Genomic DNA, 18,825 nt, shown 5'->3' on the forward strand with positions numbered 1-18,825 from the left:
GTCTTGCCCCTAGGTTCTTCATGACCATTTTTTTGTTTGTTTTTTAGATTCCATATATATGTGTTAGCATACGGTATTTGTTTTTCTCTTTCTGACTTACTTCACTCTGTATGACAGACTCTAGATCCATCCACCTCACTACAAATAACTCAATTTCGTTTCTTTTTATGGCTGAGTAATATTCCATTGTATATACGTGCCACATCTTCTTTATTCATTCATCTGTCAGTGGACACTTAGATTGCTTTCATGTCCTGGCTGTTGTAAATAGAACTGCACTGAACATTGTGGTACATGACTCTTCTTTTTTTTTTTTTTTTTTTGTGGTAGGCGGGCCTCTCACTGTTGTGGCCTTTCCCGTTGCAGAGCACAGGCTCCGGACGCGCAGGCTCAGCGGCCATGGCTCACGGGCCCAGCCGCTCTGCGGCATGTGGGATCTTCCCGGACCGGGGCACAAACCCGTGTCCCCTGCATCGGCAGGTGGACTCTCAACCACTGCACCACCAGGGAAGCCCCATGACTCTTTTTGAATTATGGTTTTCTCAGGGTATATGCCCAGTAGTGGGATTGCTGGATCATATGGTAGTTCTATTTTTAGTTTTTTAAGGAACTTGCATACTGTTCTCCATAGTGGCTGTATCAATTTACATTCCCACCAACGGTACAAGAGGGTTCCCTTTTCTCCACACCCTCTCCAGCATTTATTGTTTGTAGATTTTTTGATGACGGCCATTCTGACCAGTGTGAGATGATATCTCATTGTAGTTTTTTTTGTTTTGTTTTGTTTTGTTTTTGCGGTAAGCGGGCCTCTCATTGTTGTGGCCTCTCCCGTTGCGGAGCACAGGCTCGGGACGCGCAGGCTCAGCGGCCATGGCTCACGGGCCCAGCCGCTCTGCGGCATGTGGGATCTTCCCGGACCTAGGCACCGTATCCCTTGCATCGGCAGGCTGACTCTCAACCACTGCGCCACCGGGGAAGCCCTCATTGTAGTTTTGATTTGCATTTCTCTAATGATTAATGATGGTGAGCATTCTTTCATGTGTTTGTTGGCAATCTGTATATCTTCTTTGGAGAAATGTCTGTTTAGGTCTTCTGCCCATTTTTGGATTGGATTGTTTGTTTTTTTGATATTGAGCTGCATGAGCTGCTTGTAAATTTTGGAGATTAATGCTTTGTCAGTTGCTTCATTTGCAAATATTTTCTCCCATTCTGAGGGTTGTCTTTTTCTTCTTGTTTATGGTTTCCTTTGCTGTGCAAAAGCTTTTAAGTTTCATTAGGTCCCATTTGTTTATTTTTGTTTTTATTTCCATTTCTCTAGGAGGTGGGTCAAAAAGAATCTTGCTGTGATTTATGTCATAGAATGTTCTGCCTATGTTTTCCTCTAAGAGTTTGATAGTGTCTGGCCTTACATTTAGGTCTTTAATCCACTTTGAGTTTACTTTTGTGTATGGTGTTGGGGAGTGTTCTAATTTCATTCTTTTACATGTAGTTGTCCAGTTTTCCCAGCACCACTTATTGAAGAGGCTGGGGCTACTCTTTGTTGCGGTGCGTAGGCTTCTCATTGCGGTGGCTTCTCTTGTTGTAGAGCACAGGCTCTTGGCGCACGGGCTTCAGTAGTTGTGGCACACGGGCTCTGTAGTTGTGGCTCACGGGCACAGGCTGAGGAGTTGTGGCACCCGGGTTTAGTTGCTCCACAGCATGTGGGATCTTCCCGGACCAGGGCTCAAACCCATGTCCCCTGTATTGGCAGGTGGATTCTTAACCACTGCACCACCAGGAAAGCTCATGAAAGTGTTTTTGAATCAAGATATATAGTTGTTACTAAAAGGATTATACTTAATGGTAGCCCTAGCATGGGGGTTGGCAAACTTTTTCATTAAAGGGCCAGATGGTAAATATTTTAGGCTTTGTGGGCCATATGGTCTTTGTTACAGCTGCTCAACTCTGCCATTGTAGCCCACATTATAATAGATAATATGTAAATAAATGTGACTGTGTTCGAATAAAACATTATTTACAGAGGCTGAAATTTGAATTTTATTTAATTTTCATGTGTCATGAAATATTGTTTTTTGTTGGTTATGTTTTTCAGCAATTAAAACGAAAAACAAGCCATGGGCCGAATTTTGCTTGCAGGCTATGTACCCCTGCCATAGCAGTTGATTTTTCTGAATTAACTTTCTAATCCAAATTAGAACTGAAGATTTATTGCTTAAAACCTTTTAGAGATATATGGCTCATGGTGAATTATTTTAAAAGAAGTCTCTTTCCTGGGGGAAAAAAATGCCCATAAACATAGACAAGTACCCCTTATTTTGACCATAAAGAGGCAGTTGACAGCTTCCATAAACCACTTATTTCCTTGATCGTACAGAGGAATCTTGCTGTTGCTAAGCTGGGTTTTCTAATACAGGTCAAAATCCCATTACAATGAATATTTTTATAAAGGGAGTATTTTATAGTGGAAGTATTCATTCAACAACTGTATTTAAGTACCTACTCTTTCGAGGCATTTAGGTGGTAGAAAAATAAATCTCCTGTGGATGCATCCTGCCTTTGACAACCTTCCAGCCTAACGAGAAATATAAAGTTTGTGCAAGTTGTGGCTAGAAATGGACCAAACAGAGCTGGAAGCTAATAAGAATAGGATGCAGAAAATAATAACAGAGATAGAAGTTCAGAAACAGAAATAGAGAAGGCAAAACACTGGGTCTGTATTGAAAATACACGTATGGGGTCAGTGCAAGAGAGAACAAAGTAGGGAGAAATAACTTATCACAGGCCCACAGTTGAATGTTGCTCTTTGTACCCGCACAATCATTCATTACTGGGCTTGTCATGAGGACAGGTCCCGCTGCTATTACTTGGATGACAGAAGGCAGGGTAGCAGAGCTAGCCTGTCAGAAGAGAAGGTGGCTGGTGAATGGACAGAGCTCAGATTTTAGAGCCGGTTCAACCAGCATTTGATTCTCAGACTGTTACTTGCTAAATATGTGAGTTTCGGCAAGTTGCTTAATCTTTAGTTTCCCAATCTGTAAAATGGGGTGAATCTTATTTTTTGACAGTAGTCAGTGTTGTGACCTGTTCCTCTTCCTAGTTTAGTGTTCTTTGCTTGTAGCTTATAAACTTTGAGAAACTGCTTAGTAGGGCATGGATGGTTTTTGGATCCAGAGACAGGGTCAGATCTGGATTCAAATTCCACCATTACTACTTAATGTATAAATTTGGGAATGTCATTGAATTTCTCTATAAAATAAGCATACTTCATGATTTTGTAATGAAGATTGAATTAACTAAAGTGATAAAATAGTAGTTTCTACTTTTCAAAGACTATATTCCTTACAGTGTGTTTTCTCACAGTTTCCTATATATCCTCATAGGCCAAGCAGGTTTTGTTGATCTTTGCTTTTTTGAGTCTGTTATAAAAAATACAGGTTTACTGAATAATAGTGATAGTGATAACTTAGACTTGGATATTTACTCTGTGCCAGACTCTGAGCTAAGAATTTATATATACTATTTCATATAACTTGCACAATGTAGATACTAAAATCTAGATACTAGTATTATAATTTTACAGGTGGGAAATCTGATGCTTAGAAAATTAAATAACTTGCCTCAGGTAACACAGCTAGTAAGTACTTAAGTTGGGATTTGAACCCCCAAAATCTGCCTCTGCTCTGCTAAGTACTATAACATGTCTTCATGTGATTCTGATACACTTCTCTAGAGGCAGTTGCCCCACTCCCTTCCTATTACTAAAGCATCTAGCACAGTGCCCAGCGTCCAGAAGGCACTTCACAAATATGGGCTCTTTCTACTCTGCCTCTCATCTCCCAAATGTTGGAGCTAAGATACCAACCATACAAGATAGACTGCTTGCTAGAACAGGTTAGAAGAGAAATCTCTGTAAATGAAAACTTTTCTACATCCATTCTTTTACATATTGAGCAATAATTGGTTCACATTTCCAGGATAATATAACTTTAATATTGCCTTGAAGTTTACTGTATTATGATTTGGCTTATATGCCATATATACCCTAAATTGAATTCAGATGATTATGGGGTATGATTTTAGTTATGAAACTATCCCCTCTACATCCTCCCCACACTTAAGTAATTTTTATGACACAAATCATTACCTAATATGTTTCTTTTCTGTGCCCCTTCACTAGTATATATGCTACAGGAGAGGAGGGAACTCATGTGCCTAAAACAATATATAACAGGTGCTTAATACATATTTGTTTCATGCATGAATGAATAAAATGTACAAATTATAGAAAACTTATATTTAAATATTATTTTTCTTTATAGCTTGGATCAGAAAAACAAGAAAGACTCCACCTACTATGGAGGTAAGAATACACAGGAAAATATTCAAATAGGTGTTTATAATGCTGTGTTTCTCAATTGGGAGTTTGTACTCTCAGGGATACATGAAACCTCTAAAATATATGTGATGCCACCTCTCCAAAGCATTAATTTTACCCCATAGAAAATAATTTCAAACATTTTTATAATAAAATAAATGCACAAATTGTGGGATGTAACAAAATCCATATAAAATGTTAAATGAAATAATAAAAATTTAAAACAAAATAAAGACACTTTAGAGAATGTTTGGACTTACAGCAGCTTGCATTAGGTCATTTCCCTGTCCCCTGGGAGTTCTCTGTTCTGATACAGATGATTTGGTGGAAAAGTTTGAGAAACACTAAATCTCTTGGTCCTCTCTAAATCATGCTCTGCCCTTAATTTTATATAAAACATAAAATTTTATAATTTTATATAAATTTAACACCATCTAGTATCTGAAGAAACTTATTACAGTTAGCATGTAATATGTAACACTTGGTAACTAATAGTTGAATTGAATTTTTATTTAAAACTTAAAAACATAGGGAATTCCCTGGCAGTCCAGTGGTTAGGACTCCGTGCTTTCACTGCCCAGGTTCAATCCCTGGTTAGGGAACTAAGATCCTGCAAACCACGTGGAGTGGCCAAAAACAAAAAAAAAACTTGATAATAGTTTGGGTGGGATGCAGAATAAAAAGCATAGCAATGCTGTGGTATTTGTGTTTTTAAAACATGATTATTTCATAATTTTTATTTTAAAACAATAGCATGAAGTGTTCTAAAGTTAATTTGTAAGAAATAAATGTATTTCATAAGAGGGAAGTTTTCAAATTAATATACTACCTATTCCATTTTTTCTGCTACTGAGGACTCCTCTTTTCCCTCCCCTATTCCCTCACTACTACAACTCTGCTGACAATGTAAATGGGCTCCGATACTCAGGCCACACTTTTTAAGAGGTGGGATACTCCAGGGCAGAATTTATGATGACCTATAAATTGGCATACCTATCTTTACTTGTTCCATTCCTCCTGGACTGACTCCATCAAGGTGTGTCTGCCTGGAGTCTGAGTGAGCACATCTCTAAGCCTATTTCTAGCTTTGTATGTTGCTTCTACCTTGCCCTTGTCTTACTCTTCTCAGACCCTTTTTTCTAATATCAGTGAACCTTGGAATAAAAGCGAAAAAAAATCAATGTGATCCAATATTCAGAAGTAGCCCCTGTGGTTTCCAGTGGTAGGATGGATCAAGGAGCCCTTCTGATTCCCCTTCTCTGGGCCATAATAAGAGCTACTGTTCTCAGAGAAAAAGGTGTTTCTTCTATCCTCCAGACTTTGAAAGCCTTCTTCCATGGAAACATTGATACTTGCAAAGTGATTAGATGGAGGCAACTGCAATAATCAGGCCTAAGGCACTACTCCTATAAATGTTAGGTAATCCCAGTATCTCAGACAAGTTCCAGTCAGAACAGTGAGACCAAGTCATTCCCTCCATGGTGCTCACATTCTTGAATATCTAAAAAGGGGGCCTCTGTTGCCTCTTTTCTAATGTACTGTTAATCACATCGTTCTTTATGCTCTTCTGTACCTCCCAACAGACACACACACACACACACAAATGCATACACCCTTTTCTCTCCCTCCTGACCCTTTCATTGTGTTCCAGGAATTTCCATTTCTTTATTAGCAAATTACCCTTCACCTTTAATATTGTCCTAGGAACTTTCTCTACCATAGAGCCTCAAGTAAAATCTATGTGTCTAAAAGATAGTGAGTCTCTTTTTTCCTTGAGGTGAATTGTGCTCATTTTCCTACAACCCATAGAAAAGGAATTGGGATCGATTGCTCCTACCTTCCCTGAGTCATTTCCAAAATATTATTCCATTTTGTGAGCCCAGGAGAGTGTGGTACCTTTGCAATCCAAGTAGATTTCTCTCGACCTGTTCATCATTTTTATCTTTGCTAACCTCTAGGGCACTCTCCCACACTGATGGCAGAGATTAGAACCAGACTTGCGGTTTTTTCCCCGTCAGTGCCTTCCTAAGTCTTAGCCATTTACTTCCTTGACGTCATCCACACCAGTATCCCTGCTTCAATAAACAGCCACTTCTGTAGCCACACCTTAGTTCGTGTCATCCCCAAACATCATTCTATCACTAAAACTTATAAACTCTTCAATCCCAGATTTTACATATATCATGTTAAGAGGGAGGAAAAACCTATTTACTGTTAAAATAAGTCATGTATACAGGAGACCACAAGAATTAAATGTATTGTTTAATAGGTTATTATAAGGCAAATTCCACCCAAGTCAAGAAACAGAACTTTGCCAGCTACTCATGTGCCCGATCTCAATACAACCTCCTTTCTCCCCACAAAAGCAACCCTGAACCTGACTTTTATAGTAATTGTTTACTCACATGTTTAAATAATCTTCTCAGCCAAATGTACACTATAGTTTAGACTTGCCCATTTTGTAAAAACTTCATATTTGTTTTAAATCTCTTTCAGTTTATATGTTCTTCCTCCATCAATTTTATTTCCTTACAAATTTGTCTGTTGAAAAACCCAGCCCATTTGACTTAAAGAGTTTGCCACAGTCTAGATTTTGCTGATCTTATGCTCTCTGTGTAATTCAACATGTTCCCCTGCTCCTCTGTCTTTCTTCCACATTGGCAGCTGGATCCAGAAGCTAGATATTGATGTTTGATCTTTTTGTCAAGAATGTAGAAAATGTTTGGCAAGACTACAGGAGAATATTATGTCTGGTTGTCCTTCTTTTTGTGATCTTTGTAATTGCTCATGCTTAATACCTATATCAATTCATTAGAAACAACCTCCTATTCTTGCATATCTGTTGAATCTAGTTTGTTTTCAAGATGCTACCAGTAATTTGAGTTCTCTACTTTTTTTCAAATCACTTAGTGAACTCCCACCCCCAAATAGACTTCTGCCCATATCACCTGTAGACTATAGCTGAAGGTTAGCCAGTAGCAATTAGAATACCATTTACAATAGCATCAGAAAGCATAAAATACCCTGATACAAATTAAGCAAATATATGCGACATGTAGACTTTTTTTTTTTTTTTTTTTTGCGGTACGCGGGCCTCTCACTGTTGTGGCCTCTCCCGCTGCGGAGCACAGGCTCCGGACACACAGGCTCAGCGGCCAGAGCTCACGGACCCAGCTGCTCTGTGGCATGTGGGATCTTCCCGGACCGGGACACGAACCTGCGTCCCCTGCATCGGCAGGCGGACTCTCAACCACTGTGCCACCAGGGAAGCCCACATGTAGACTTTTTAAAAATATTTATTTATTTGTATGTATGTATGTCTGTGTTGGGTCTTCATTGCTGTGTGCGGGCTTTCTCTAGTTGCGGCGAGCAGGGGCTACTGTTTGTTGTGGTGTGCGGGCTTCTCATTGCAGTGGCTTCTCTTGTTGCGGAGCATGGACTCTAAGCACGCGGGCTTCAGTAGCTGTGGCACGTGAGCAATTGTGGCGCATGGGCTAGCTGCTCCGTGGCATGTGGGATCTTCCATTCTTAACCACTGCACCACCAGGGAAGTCCCAAGACATATAGACTTAAAACTATAAAACACTGGTGAGAGAAATTAAAGAAGACCTAAATTAATGGGGAGAAATACCTCTTCATGGACTGGAATATTCAATATTGCTAAGATGTTAGTTCTCCCAAACTGATTCACAGCAGTAATTCTTTTTTTTTTTTTTTTTTTTCTGGCCACGCAGCCTGTGGGATCTTAGTTCCCCAACCAGGGATCGAACCCGTGCCCCCTGCAGTGGAAGTGTGGAGTCTTAACCACTGGACCATCAGGGAAGTCCCTCACAGCAGTAATTCTTACGCTTTGTCATGCACCAGTTACAGGGAGGGCTTGTTAAAACACAGATTGCAAGGCCTTATTCCCAGAGTTTTTGATCCACAAGGTCTGAGGTAAGGCCTGAATATTTGCATTCATAACAAGTTCCCTGGTGGTGGTAATGCTGCTGGGCCAGAGCCCTTACTTTGTGAACCACTATCTATAGACTCAATCAAATAAAAATCCAGTTAAAATCCCATTAGACTTGTTTTGGTAGAAATCAACATGCTGGTTCTAAAATATATATGGAAATGCAAAGGACCTAGAATAGCTGAAAGCAATCATGAAAAAGGAGGCGACAATTAAAGGACTTATGCTGCCTGGCTTTAAGACTTACTCTAAAACTATAATAATTAAGAAAGTGTGGGGACTCTTCTGGCAGTCCAGTGCTTAGGACTTCGCCTTACAATGCAGGGGGTGCAGGTTCGATCCCTGGTCAGGGAGCTAAGATCCCACATGCCTCAGGACCAAAAAACCAAAAAATAAAATAAAATAAAATAAAACAGAAGCAATATTGTAACAAATTCAATAAAGACTTTAAAAATGGTCCACATCAAAAAAAATATTTAAAAAAAAAGACAATGTGGTACTGGCATAAGGATATATAAACAAATAAGTGGAAAAGGATAGAGAGTTTAGAAATAGTATACAGCTAGTTGGTTTTTGGCAGTAGCACCAAAGGAACACAATTAGGAATGGAAAGTCTTCATTACAAGTGGTGCTAGAATAACTTAATATCCATATGGAAAAAGCTGAACCTTGACCCCTACCTCACATCATACACAAATATTAATTAAAGATGGATCATAGACTAAGCATAAAAGCTAAAACTATAATGCTTCTACAAAAAGGCATAGTGGCATATCTTCACAACTTCGGGGTATACAGGAGACAGAAAGCACTATCCATAAAGGAAAAACATTGGTAAATTGAACCTAATCAAAATTAAGAGAACAAATATATGGACACCATGGGGGGAAAGGGGAGGTGGGATGAATTGGGAGATTGGGATTGACATATATACACTATTGATACTATGTATAAAATTGAGAACCTACTGTATAGCTCAGGGAACTCGGTCCTCTGTGGTGACCTAAATGGGAAGGAAATCTAACAAAGAGGGCAGATATATATATCTGATTCACTTTGCTGTACAGTAGAAACCAACACGACATTGTAAAGCAACTATACTCCAATAAAAATTAATTATAAAAACAAACAAACAAAAAACTAATGCTCATCAAAAGAGAACATTAGGAAAGCAACAGACTGGGAGAAAATAAACACAGTACATGTATCTGACAAAGGACTTGCATCCAGACTATATAAAGAACACTTCAACTCAATGATAAAAGACAGAGCTAATAAAAATGGGGTGAAAATCTTGAATTGGCTTTAATAAGATTCAAGAATGGCCAGTAAGCATATGAAAAGATGCTTAACATCACTAGTCACCATAATGGGATACCACCACACATCTATGAAAATGGCTAAAATTTAGAAGATTGACAATAACCATAACTAGAGCAACCATAAACATTCATATATAACCATACAGTGCTGATTGGTGTGAAAATGATATAACTATGTTCAAAAACTGACAGTTTCTTATAAAGTCAAACGTACGCCTACCCTATAACTCAACAGTTTCTCTCCTGGCCACCTTGAAGGCTGAAGGAATCAATTTTTACGCACACTTCTTGGGAAGCTCTGGCCAAAAGATCTAGTTCCTTGAAATTCCATTTAAGCCTCCTGCCCTGCCCAACTTTCTAGCTTTCCTCCTTATATTTGTTATACCCATCCTACTTTCCAAGGCCCTCCTTGCTGTTTCTCAAGCTGAATATCTTTCTCTCCCATCAGCAGGACGCTTCTGCTCATGCTTAATTCTGTTTAAAAGGCCCTTTAAAATTCTGTGATACTTTCCTTAACTTTTTTCCCAACTTCTTAACTCATAGAGTTAGTCACTTCTTTCTTGATATAGCTACACTGCCTTGTGCACTTATATAACCCTTTGAGTTCAGTATTATAATTACTTGTTTTATGCTGACTATATTGTGGGCTATATGGCACAGGGATTATGTCTTATTCATTTATATAACAGACGCACCTAACACAGAACCTGATTCATTATTAGTTAGATAGGCTTTTATTGACAGACTTGAAAATCTCAAAGCCATGTAAATATATTACATGGTTTGTATGAGAGAGTTTGAATTTCCAGCGACCAACTATAAAATAACCCTGAGAAACTGAACGTATTTTGAAATTGAGTATTGCTTGTACTTTTTTCATGAAAATTCAGTTTTACTGCAGGTTGCCAATATAGTTCAACACCTGTTCATCAGTTCAGTACAAGTTGAATTAACATTTCACAAAATTAATGAAGTAGACTTTTCCTAGTCTTGACTCTGTCCCGTTAGAAGCCATATGCAGCAAGTATTCTGAAATATTGCTTCTCCTTTCATCCTGACAAGACGGTAGGAAACAAAGTTTTCTGTTTGAAAAAGTAAATAAATGTATTGCCAAGTATTGACAAAATACATGACTCAGCAACAGGTTTACAGACAGTAGAAGAAATCCGTAATATTAGAGCTCACTCACTTCATTTTTAATACATATGCTCCATGAAAGAGGAAGAGGAAATTCTAGAAATCAGTAGAGAATGGAGTTGGATGGTGATACTGTAGTCGAAGGAGAGGTTAGGGCAGCTAGGTAGGACCATACTGCACAGCACCTTGTTTACTTGACCATGTTCTCAGATCTGGTCTGGAGGCTCCAAAGACTCATTTTTTGTCCACGTCGAAGGTGATTTGGCTCTAAAAGATATCACAGTGACTAAAACACAAGAGAGTTTGAAAGCGTTGCCAGAATTCCAGTATATTAATTTATAGTAAGAAATTAAGTTGGCATAGGAAAAAAACAGTAGGATATCTGGTGAGTGCGGCATTAGGATAAGGGAAGTTAAGCAGTAAAATAAATGTTTAATTGCATCCAGCCTAAAATCACCTGTTGTGTCCATCTTACAATAGGGATTGTCTGATCCATAGTAATGGAAATATTTAAATAGAATTGACCACAATTTCCAATATCTGTCTTTATCCTAGGAATAGCCTTATGGTTTGGAATAGAAAAAAATTGCCACATGTGTATTAAAGTTTTTGCCCCCATGAACAGTGTTTTTATGGATTGCCAGCATTTGTTTCTATGATTATCCTTTTTTCTCTGCTACTCCTTTCTGATTGACCTGTTATTTCTTTTGCTATTACACTAGTTATATTATGGTCAAATGTTGCTGGCCCTGCAGCCCTTCATTTATTTTACTCTTTTCATATCTCTGCCCTGGCCTATAATGTGTTGATCTTGCAGTTTAACTTTCAGAAAAGAATCTTATTTCTGAATTTCTGAAGCCCATTTCATTGTTTCTAAGTGACTGACATTTATTGAGTGAGTTCTCTGTGCCTAGTATTATTAGTTCATTTTATAAGTTACAGAATTGAAATGTCTTAAAATTGACATTTTGCATATATAATCCTATTTTCCTACTGACTTAAATGGGGAGTGTATGTTCTTATGGAAAAATAGACCCCTACCCCAAACCTCACAATCTCACTTTTGGGAATATAGTGGAATTGGATAAGAAAATTGTAACATGTTCATACGCTGCATTAAAACATCATTCATTAAAAATGAATGAACTAGAGCTGCATGTATCAACATGGATAAATCTCAGAAACATAATATTGAGTAAAAAGAGCAAGTTGCAGAAGATTTCATACAACATGATACCATTTATATAAAATTTGAAGGCAGGGAAAGAAAAAGGAATTTCAAATGAAGTTAGTCAGTTAAACACATGAGTTTACTTTCTCTTTATGAGCCTAATGAAAATGGCAGTAAAGGGGGTTACTTTTAAAAGCATAAGGTCAAAGAAAAATTGAAGAGGCAAACGCAGCAACAATGTTTTGGAAGCTGGAAAGCAGATGAGCAATGTTAACAAATTTAGCAAAACTGAGGAGTACAACCCCTAATCTAGCAGAAGAGAAAGCTTAGAAGAAACCCGGTTTAAACCACAGAACCCCGGAATGCTCAGTAATTGGCAGTGCCAGGAAACTGAAAGTGGAGTTGAGGCTGGTGCTAAAAACAGTAACCTGGTTGAAAATCTATTTAAGAAGCAATTCGACATTAACCAATAAATGTAGAAGAAATAACAGAGTTGGAAAATCACCATTTTTCAGCTGTCATTGTGATAATCGATTCAGGGGAAAATCATTAGTGGATATTAAAACCATTGGATCAAATTTTGTTGGGGAACAGGGTATTTACATTGTCTCAAGGTATCTCCCTGAAGATTACTTATTAATTACAAAGGGGAAGAAAAAGTAACTTTATAGTGGGCAAATCTGGCCATACCACCGTAACCAGCTAGTCAGACGTGCCAAGTAGAACAGCCCTGATGTCATGTTTGCCTCTTTGTATGATGCACTGAAAGTAAGACATCATTCATGTAGTAGTTTTTTAAATGCACAAATTTAATCTAATCATGAGGAAGTAACCAGAAAACTTCATGAAACGCCAGGCCAGTCATATCAGTGTAATGAACGACAAAGAAAGACTAATCAACCTGATGAACAAATATGACACGTGATCCTGAATTGAGGGAAAACTTTAGCTATAAAGGACAGTATTGGGGCTTCCCTGGTGGCGCAGTGGTCGGGAGTCCGCCTGCCGATGCAGGGGGCGCGGGTTCGTGCCCCGGTCCGGGAGGGTCCCACATGCCGCGGAGTGGCTGGGCCCATGAGCCATGGCCGCTGGACCTGCGCGTCCGGGGCCTGTGCTCCGCAACGGGAGAGGCCGCAGCGGTGAGAGGCCCGCGTACCACAAAAAAAAAAAAAAAAAAAAAAAAGGACAGTATTGGGGTGTTTTTAAAAATTTGAACATGAACTATATATTAAATAATAGCGTTGTATCAATGTTAAATCTCCTGAAGCAAAAGAAAAGGACATTGTTAAAAGTCCCTTGGTGAAAGTCTGAAAACCAGGCAACTTTTCTACCCAGTTGAAACCTGGAGTTTTATTCATGGCAAAGGGAAAACAGTACAGACTGTTCTCTAGACATATTTGAGGGAAGAGGTACATTTGGAAAAATAGAGGGATTAAATGAACACATATATACTGAACATATCAAGTTGAATTATAGATAAGTATGTGGAAAATGAACAGACTTCATTTGTTATCTCCAAAAAAGTAAACCTTGGGTAGGAGAAGGAATAATAATTTTAGTGTTTACTCATAATAATAAATATTGAATATTGATTTACAACTATATTGAGGATATGGGATGGGTTAAATCCTCATTTTCAGTAATGAGAAGTTAACATACGGTGCTTGAAACTGAATAATAAAGAATGATAATATAAGAATGTTATGGAAGGGTTGGGGCAAAGTCTGTTTGATAGCTGTCAAACACTTTTGTGGCTCTCTGGTTTGGCCTGTACCATACATATCAGCTAAAAGAATATAAAGTAGTTGCTTCTGGCGAGAGAGAAATAATATTTTCATAATAAGCCTTTACGATGATGTGTGCTTACAAACTATGTGAATATATAACTTTAATTTAAAGAAAAGAATTTGAAAAAACACATACACAGTGCCGTAGATGAGGGGTAGCCAAGTTTTTCTTTCGAGCACCTGATAGTAAATATTTTGGCCATTGTGAGACAATCTCTGTTGCAACTATTTAACTTCGTCGTTTTACTGTGAAAGCACTTATGGACAATATGTAAACCGGTGAGTGTGGCTGTGCCCTACATAACTTTGTATACAAAACAAGTGGCAGCTGGATCCTAGTTTGCCAACCCCAGCTGTTGATCAGTGGTTTTCAAATTGGGATACCTGTACCCTGGGCACACAAAGAGTTCCTGTGGGATATACAGGTATGAATAGCTTTAAAGCAATTAATTTCCATATTCTCTCTTTCCATATGTAGTCCTTCCTAAAAAAAGATCTGCCTGAGAACTCCTTCTGGTCTGCCAGTTCTCCTTTCTGACTTTTTTCATAATCATCTGTCTTTCAAAAGAAAAGCTTACTTCTTGTCCATATTAAATCTTACTATGGTACGTTGCCTTGGGGTTGAAAAATCAGGGCAGCAAACAAAGAGACTATCAGAGAGTCTCTCCTGAGAGAGTCCCTTGAGAACAAAACAGAGAAAGCTTCAATAAAAATTATTGAAAGGGGCAACACATTATTTCATCCAGGTGACAAACTCATAGTAAGGCTCCATGCCTTATAGTTTCTCTGTCTACTTAGCTAGCTAGCTATCCATTTATCTATCTTAAAATTAAAATTCACAAGTGAGAAAGTTGTCATGGGGACACATAATAACACATTTATTTGAATTTTAAAATTAAGTTAGAATTTTTCTGAGAGTAGGTTGAATTTAGGTGATTGCATTTGACAATGAGGACTGGCTTTGCCAATTAAGTTATATGGTTATATTTTCCGTAAATTGAATAAACTAAACTGCAGCTTCAAGGCTTTGACAAAAACATATTTAAAGCATGCATTTGATATGCAGTAAACTGGAAAATACATCCTTTGCCATTATTTGTCAACTTAAATATGCAAGCCGGTGCATAGTTTTTAAAAGTCTTAGGAGATAAGTATGTAAAAAATTTCAAAAAATCACTGCTGTTTTGTTTATTGATATATAAAGATGTAGTGAAAATATAAAAACATGCATGAATAAGTAGGTATTACCGCTGGGGAAGGAGAATGTAGATGGGGGCTCACAGAGCATTTTATTGGTCATGTCTGTAGTGTTCTTTTTCTTAAGTTGGATGGTGGTCATACCTGTAGTGTTTTATTTCTTAAGTTGGTCATATTTGTAGTGTTTTATTTCTTAAGTTGGATGGTGGGCACATGAGTGTATATTATATTATTAGCTATATTTATTTATACACATGAAATAGTTCATTTAAAAAGAATACAATGAAACCTCGTAATCATATATTTTAAGAGAACATGTTGGATCCCTGATAGAAAAATAAGATATTCAGAATAAACTGAAAAATGAAATACTTGAAATTCTGAAATACCAAAAGCACTTAAGGAATTACATAGCAATATGAGTAAGAAATAATCAGTGTGGTTTAGGTTTTGGAATTCCTTTTTAAAGATTTAATGCTCATATAACTGTATTGTTCATTCAGTTATTTATCAAACATCTAGTATGTGCTTGATAGGTAGTATAATTTCTTTGTAGACCTATGTTGTACACAACAACTTGTCCTAGATATCTTAACTCTGTTAAATTATGTGTAAACTGCTTTTAGTATCATCTTTTTTCCTCTGTGAAACTGAATTAATCTGATTCTTTACAGTTGCAAGGAAAAAACATTCACATATTGCCTTCAGAAATTGGATCTTATTGCAATTTTACACAGGAGCATTATATCTTTGGTGGTACAGTCATTTTGAGATCTTTGGTTTCCAGGATTAGAAAGGATATATCCTGAGCTTGATCAACGTACCATTCTTTATTTACCGACTAGCATTTTTGCCTACCCAAAGGAAAAGTTGTGGTTGAATGGGTTTACCACCGTCCACAATGAAAGGTCCCCGTTGGGCCGAATTTTATGCCAGTCTATTGACCTCTTTTATACCTAACTCATTTGTGGCTGCCTTTAAACAGACGAAGAAGCAGGCTTGTCCCCATTCAGGAGTGCCTGAAGCCCAGAAATTTATACCTGCTAGTGTAATTCTTGGGCACTTTTGTGACTCTCTGGCTTGGCCTATACACTATGACCTTACTTGATTTTTTTCCCTTTGTTTTATTAAAAAATTAATATAACAATAATATTTAATAGAAATAATAAATTACCCCAAATTCTATGGCTGGCTGCACGATTCTTAACTTTAACAAGTTAATTTACCCATGTATACATCGGCAAATAATTGTAATTTTGGTATGTTTATTGTTTTGTATTCTGATGTTTTCGTTTCACTGTCATAATAAAGGAATTTTAAAAAGCACTTGAAACACAATAGCATAACACATAGTTGCTTTTTCTATGTACCTTCTTTGGTATTGACCTCTAGCTTTGTAAAAACTGAAAAAAAATATGAAATTTGCCATGCTTCTGTAGAAAAATGTGGTAAGAAATGAAAGTGAATCATTTGAGTGTTTTGAGCTCCTCAGAGTCTATACTTTTAACCATAAGCTAGTGAGCCTCCCTATCTATAGGTATTTATTTATTAATTGTGCAAGAAATTTTTATGCTAGTTTGTGTTGTAAATCTTTTTGGTTTTCAAAACACTGAGTTTAGGTGGGTCTTACTAAAAAGTAGCATCTCAAATTTCAAGCATCCCACCTTTCTCGGTCTGAAAGGATTGCTTGTTATATACTTCTGTACAAAGCTGAGGTCTGAGTTTGGCCTTAGTTTTGGAACATATTTTCTTCTATTTTGACCTTTATCTGACTTTTAAAGCAGAATGTATAAGTTTTTTCTTTAAGTTGTATATAAATAAAGTGCTATTATTCATTATTTTTAGATATACGTGTGGTCAGGTTCTTCTGAGATTCATCATAACCTCCTGGATGCATATTTTAAAGTGTACAGAATTAGTCCTGAATATTTAACCTTCTGATTCATATCATCAGTCACTAAGACAAGCTCCATTTAGGTTTTAAAACTGGATTTACATCCAGAGTGAAAAAGGTTAAGAGTTAAAATGAGATTAGGGGTTTTTTTTTGTTTTTTATCCATACTTTTTCTCAGTTATCTCACCAAAGCAATTTCTTGTAATTTTCCTCTTATTCATTATTGTGCTATTCTTCATAATCTAAATTTTAGAAAAATAAATTGCTGCTGACCACTTTTATCAGATGTAATTTGATTTACTCCCTGAAGAGCAAAGGGTGTGAGTACCACATTTAGCACCCCAACTTTTAAGACTCCCACCTAAGGAATGGGCTCCCCAAACACATAGCTCTTAAAGCCAGTGGAGCTTGTATCCATGAGACCCACAAGACTACAGCAAAGAAGCAGTCATTAATGGACTGGAGTACTCACCACAGCTGTGCAGAGAGAGCAGGTAGAAATGCCCATTTCCCTGAAAGGGACCCATCTGCATACTTTGAAAACTGCTGCCTGTGAGTCAGGCTTCTAATTTAGCACACTGTCTAGGGGATGGCTGCAATCCTCCCTGGACACCAGGGAAACCAGCGGACACCTCCCCACCTTCTCCCTCTAGACCACTCCAAGTTGCTGGTATCTCCCTGCACAAAGCTTGTACATGCATCTGGTGCCCCAGCTTTTGCATCAGCTACCCAAAGGGACAGGTCACTGGATCACCTGGCTCAATAGACACTGGGGCTTGCATTTATGAGCCCCACAGGACTATAGCAAACAAAGAAGCAGCTCTTAATGGGCAGAGGAGCACCCTTCTCTCCCCACCCTGCCTCCCACAGCTATATACCTGGGCCCAGCACAGAGGAAATAGGCAAAAACACCCAACTCCCAGTTTCTCCCTGGAAGAAGCTTAACTATATACTTTTGAAGCTGCTGACTGAGGGTTCAGCTTCCAGTCATCCTCCATCTAGGTGCTCAATACAATTCTGCCTTTTGGGACATTGATTGGTCTTGACACACTCTCAACTATTGGGAGCCAGTAAGATTAAAGAAGGTGGCTTGGACAATCACAGAGCTTTGAGAGACAACCAGGAGCTCAGAATGTGCTGATTGATGAGGTTCATCTTATACATGAGACCACTGTATCAAGACCAGGAGAAGTGGCTGTTTTATCTAATAAGCAGACACCAACACAGAGATTCAAGGAAAATGAAGAAACAGAGGAATATGTTCCAACCAAAAGAACAAGGTTAAGTAACCAAGAACAGATCTTAATGAGATTCAGATAAGTGATTTACCTGATAGAGAGTTCAAAATAACAGTCATGAAGATGCTCACCGAAGTCAGGAGAGCAGTGCATGAACAAAGTGAGAATTTCAACAAAGAGACAGAAAATATAAACAAGTACTAAACAGAAATCAAAAAGCTGAAGAATACAATAATTGAACTGAAAAATTCAATACAAGTGTTTAACAGCAGACCAGATCAAGTGGAAGAAAAGATCAGTGAACTTGAATACAGGGCAGTGGAATTCTTTCAATCAGAGAAGCAGAAAGAAAATAGAATGAAAAAAAGTGAAGCGAATTTAAGGGACTTGCGGGACACCATGATGAAGACCAGTATACACATTATAGGCATCCCAGAAGGAGAAAAGGGAAAGGGCAGAAAGCTTATTTAAAGAAATAATGGCTGAAAAGCCCCTAACCTGGGGAAAGAAACAAATCCAGATCCAGGAAGCCCTGAGAGTTCCAAATAGAAGGAATCGAAAGAGACCCACACCAAGACACATTATAATTAAATTGTCAAAAGTTAAAGACAAGGAGAGGATCTTGAAAGCAACAAAGGAAAAGCAACTTGTTACATGTAAGGGAACCCCCATAAGACTATGAGAAATCTTGCAGGCTAGAATGGATTGTCATGATATATTCAAAGTGCTGTAAGAAAAAAATTGCCAAGAAC

At 37.9% G+C, this 18,825-nt stretch overlaps 1 protein-coding gene across 3 annotated transcripts in view; it reads left to right on the plus strand.

Moving 5' to 3' along the window:
- NDUFAF2 (NADH:ubiquinone oxidoreductase complex assembly factor 2) overlaps positions 1 to 18,825 on the plus strand; it is a 182,389-nt gene that overhangs the window by 135,426 nt on the left and 28,138 nt on the right. For all 3 annotated transcript variants that reach the window (XM_060142983.1, XM_060142986.1, XM_060142985.1), the window contains one exon: positions 4,320 to 4,360. In XM_060142983.1, coding sequence (XP_059998966.1) covers positions 4,320 to 4,360 — 41 coding nt within the window. The remainder of the gene's footprint in view (positions 1 to 4,319; positions 4,361 to 18,825) is intronic.

The sequence above is a fragment of the Lagenorhynchus albirostris genome, chromosome 3 (assembly GCF_949774975.1).
Source record: "Lagenorhynchus albirostris chromosome 3, mLagAlb1.1, whole genome shotgun sequence".
NCBI lineage: Eukaryota > Metazoa > Chordata > Mammalia > Artiodactyla > Delphinidae > Lagenorhynchus > Lagenorhynchus albirostris.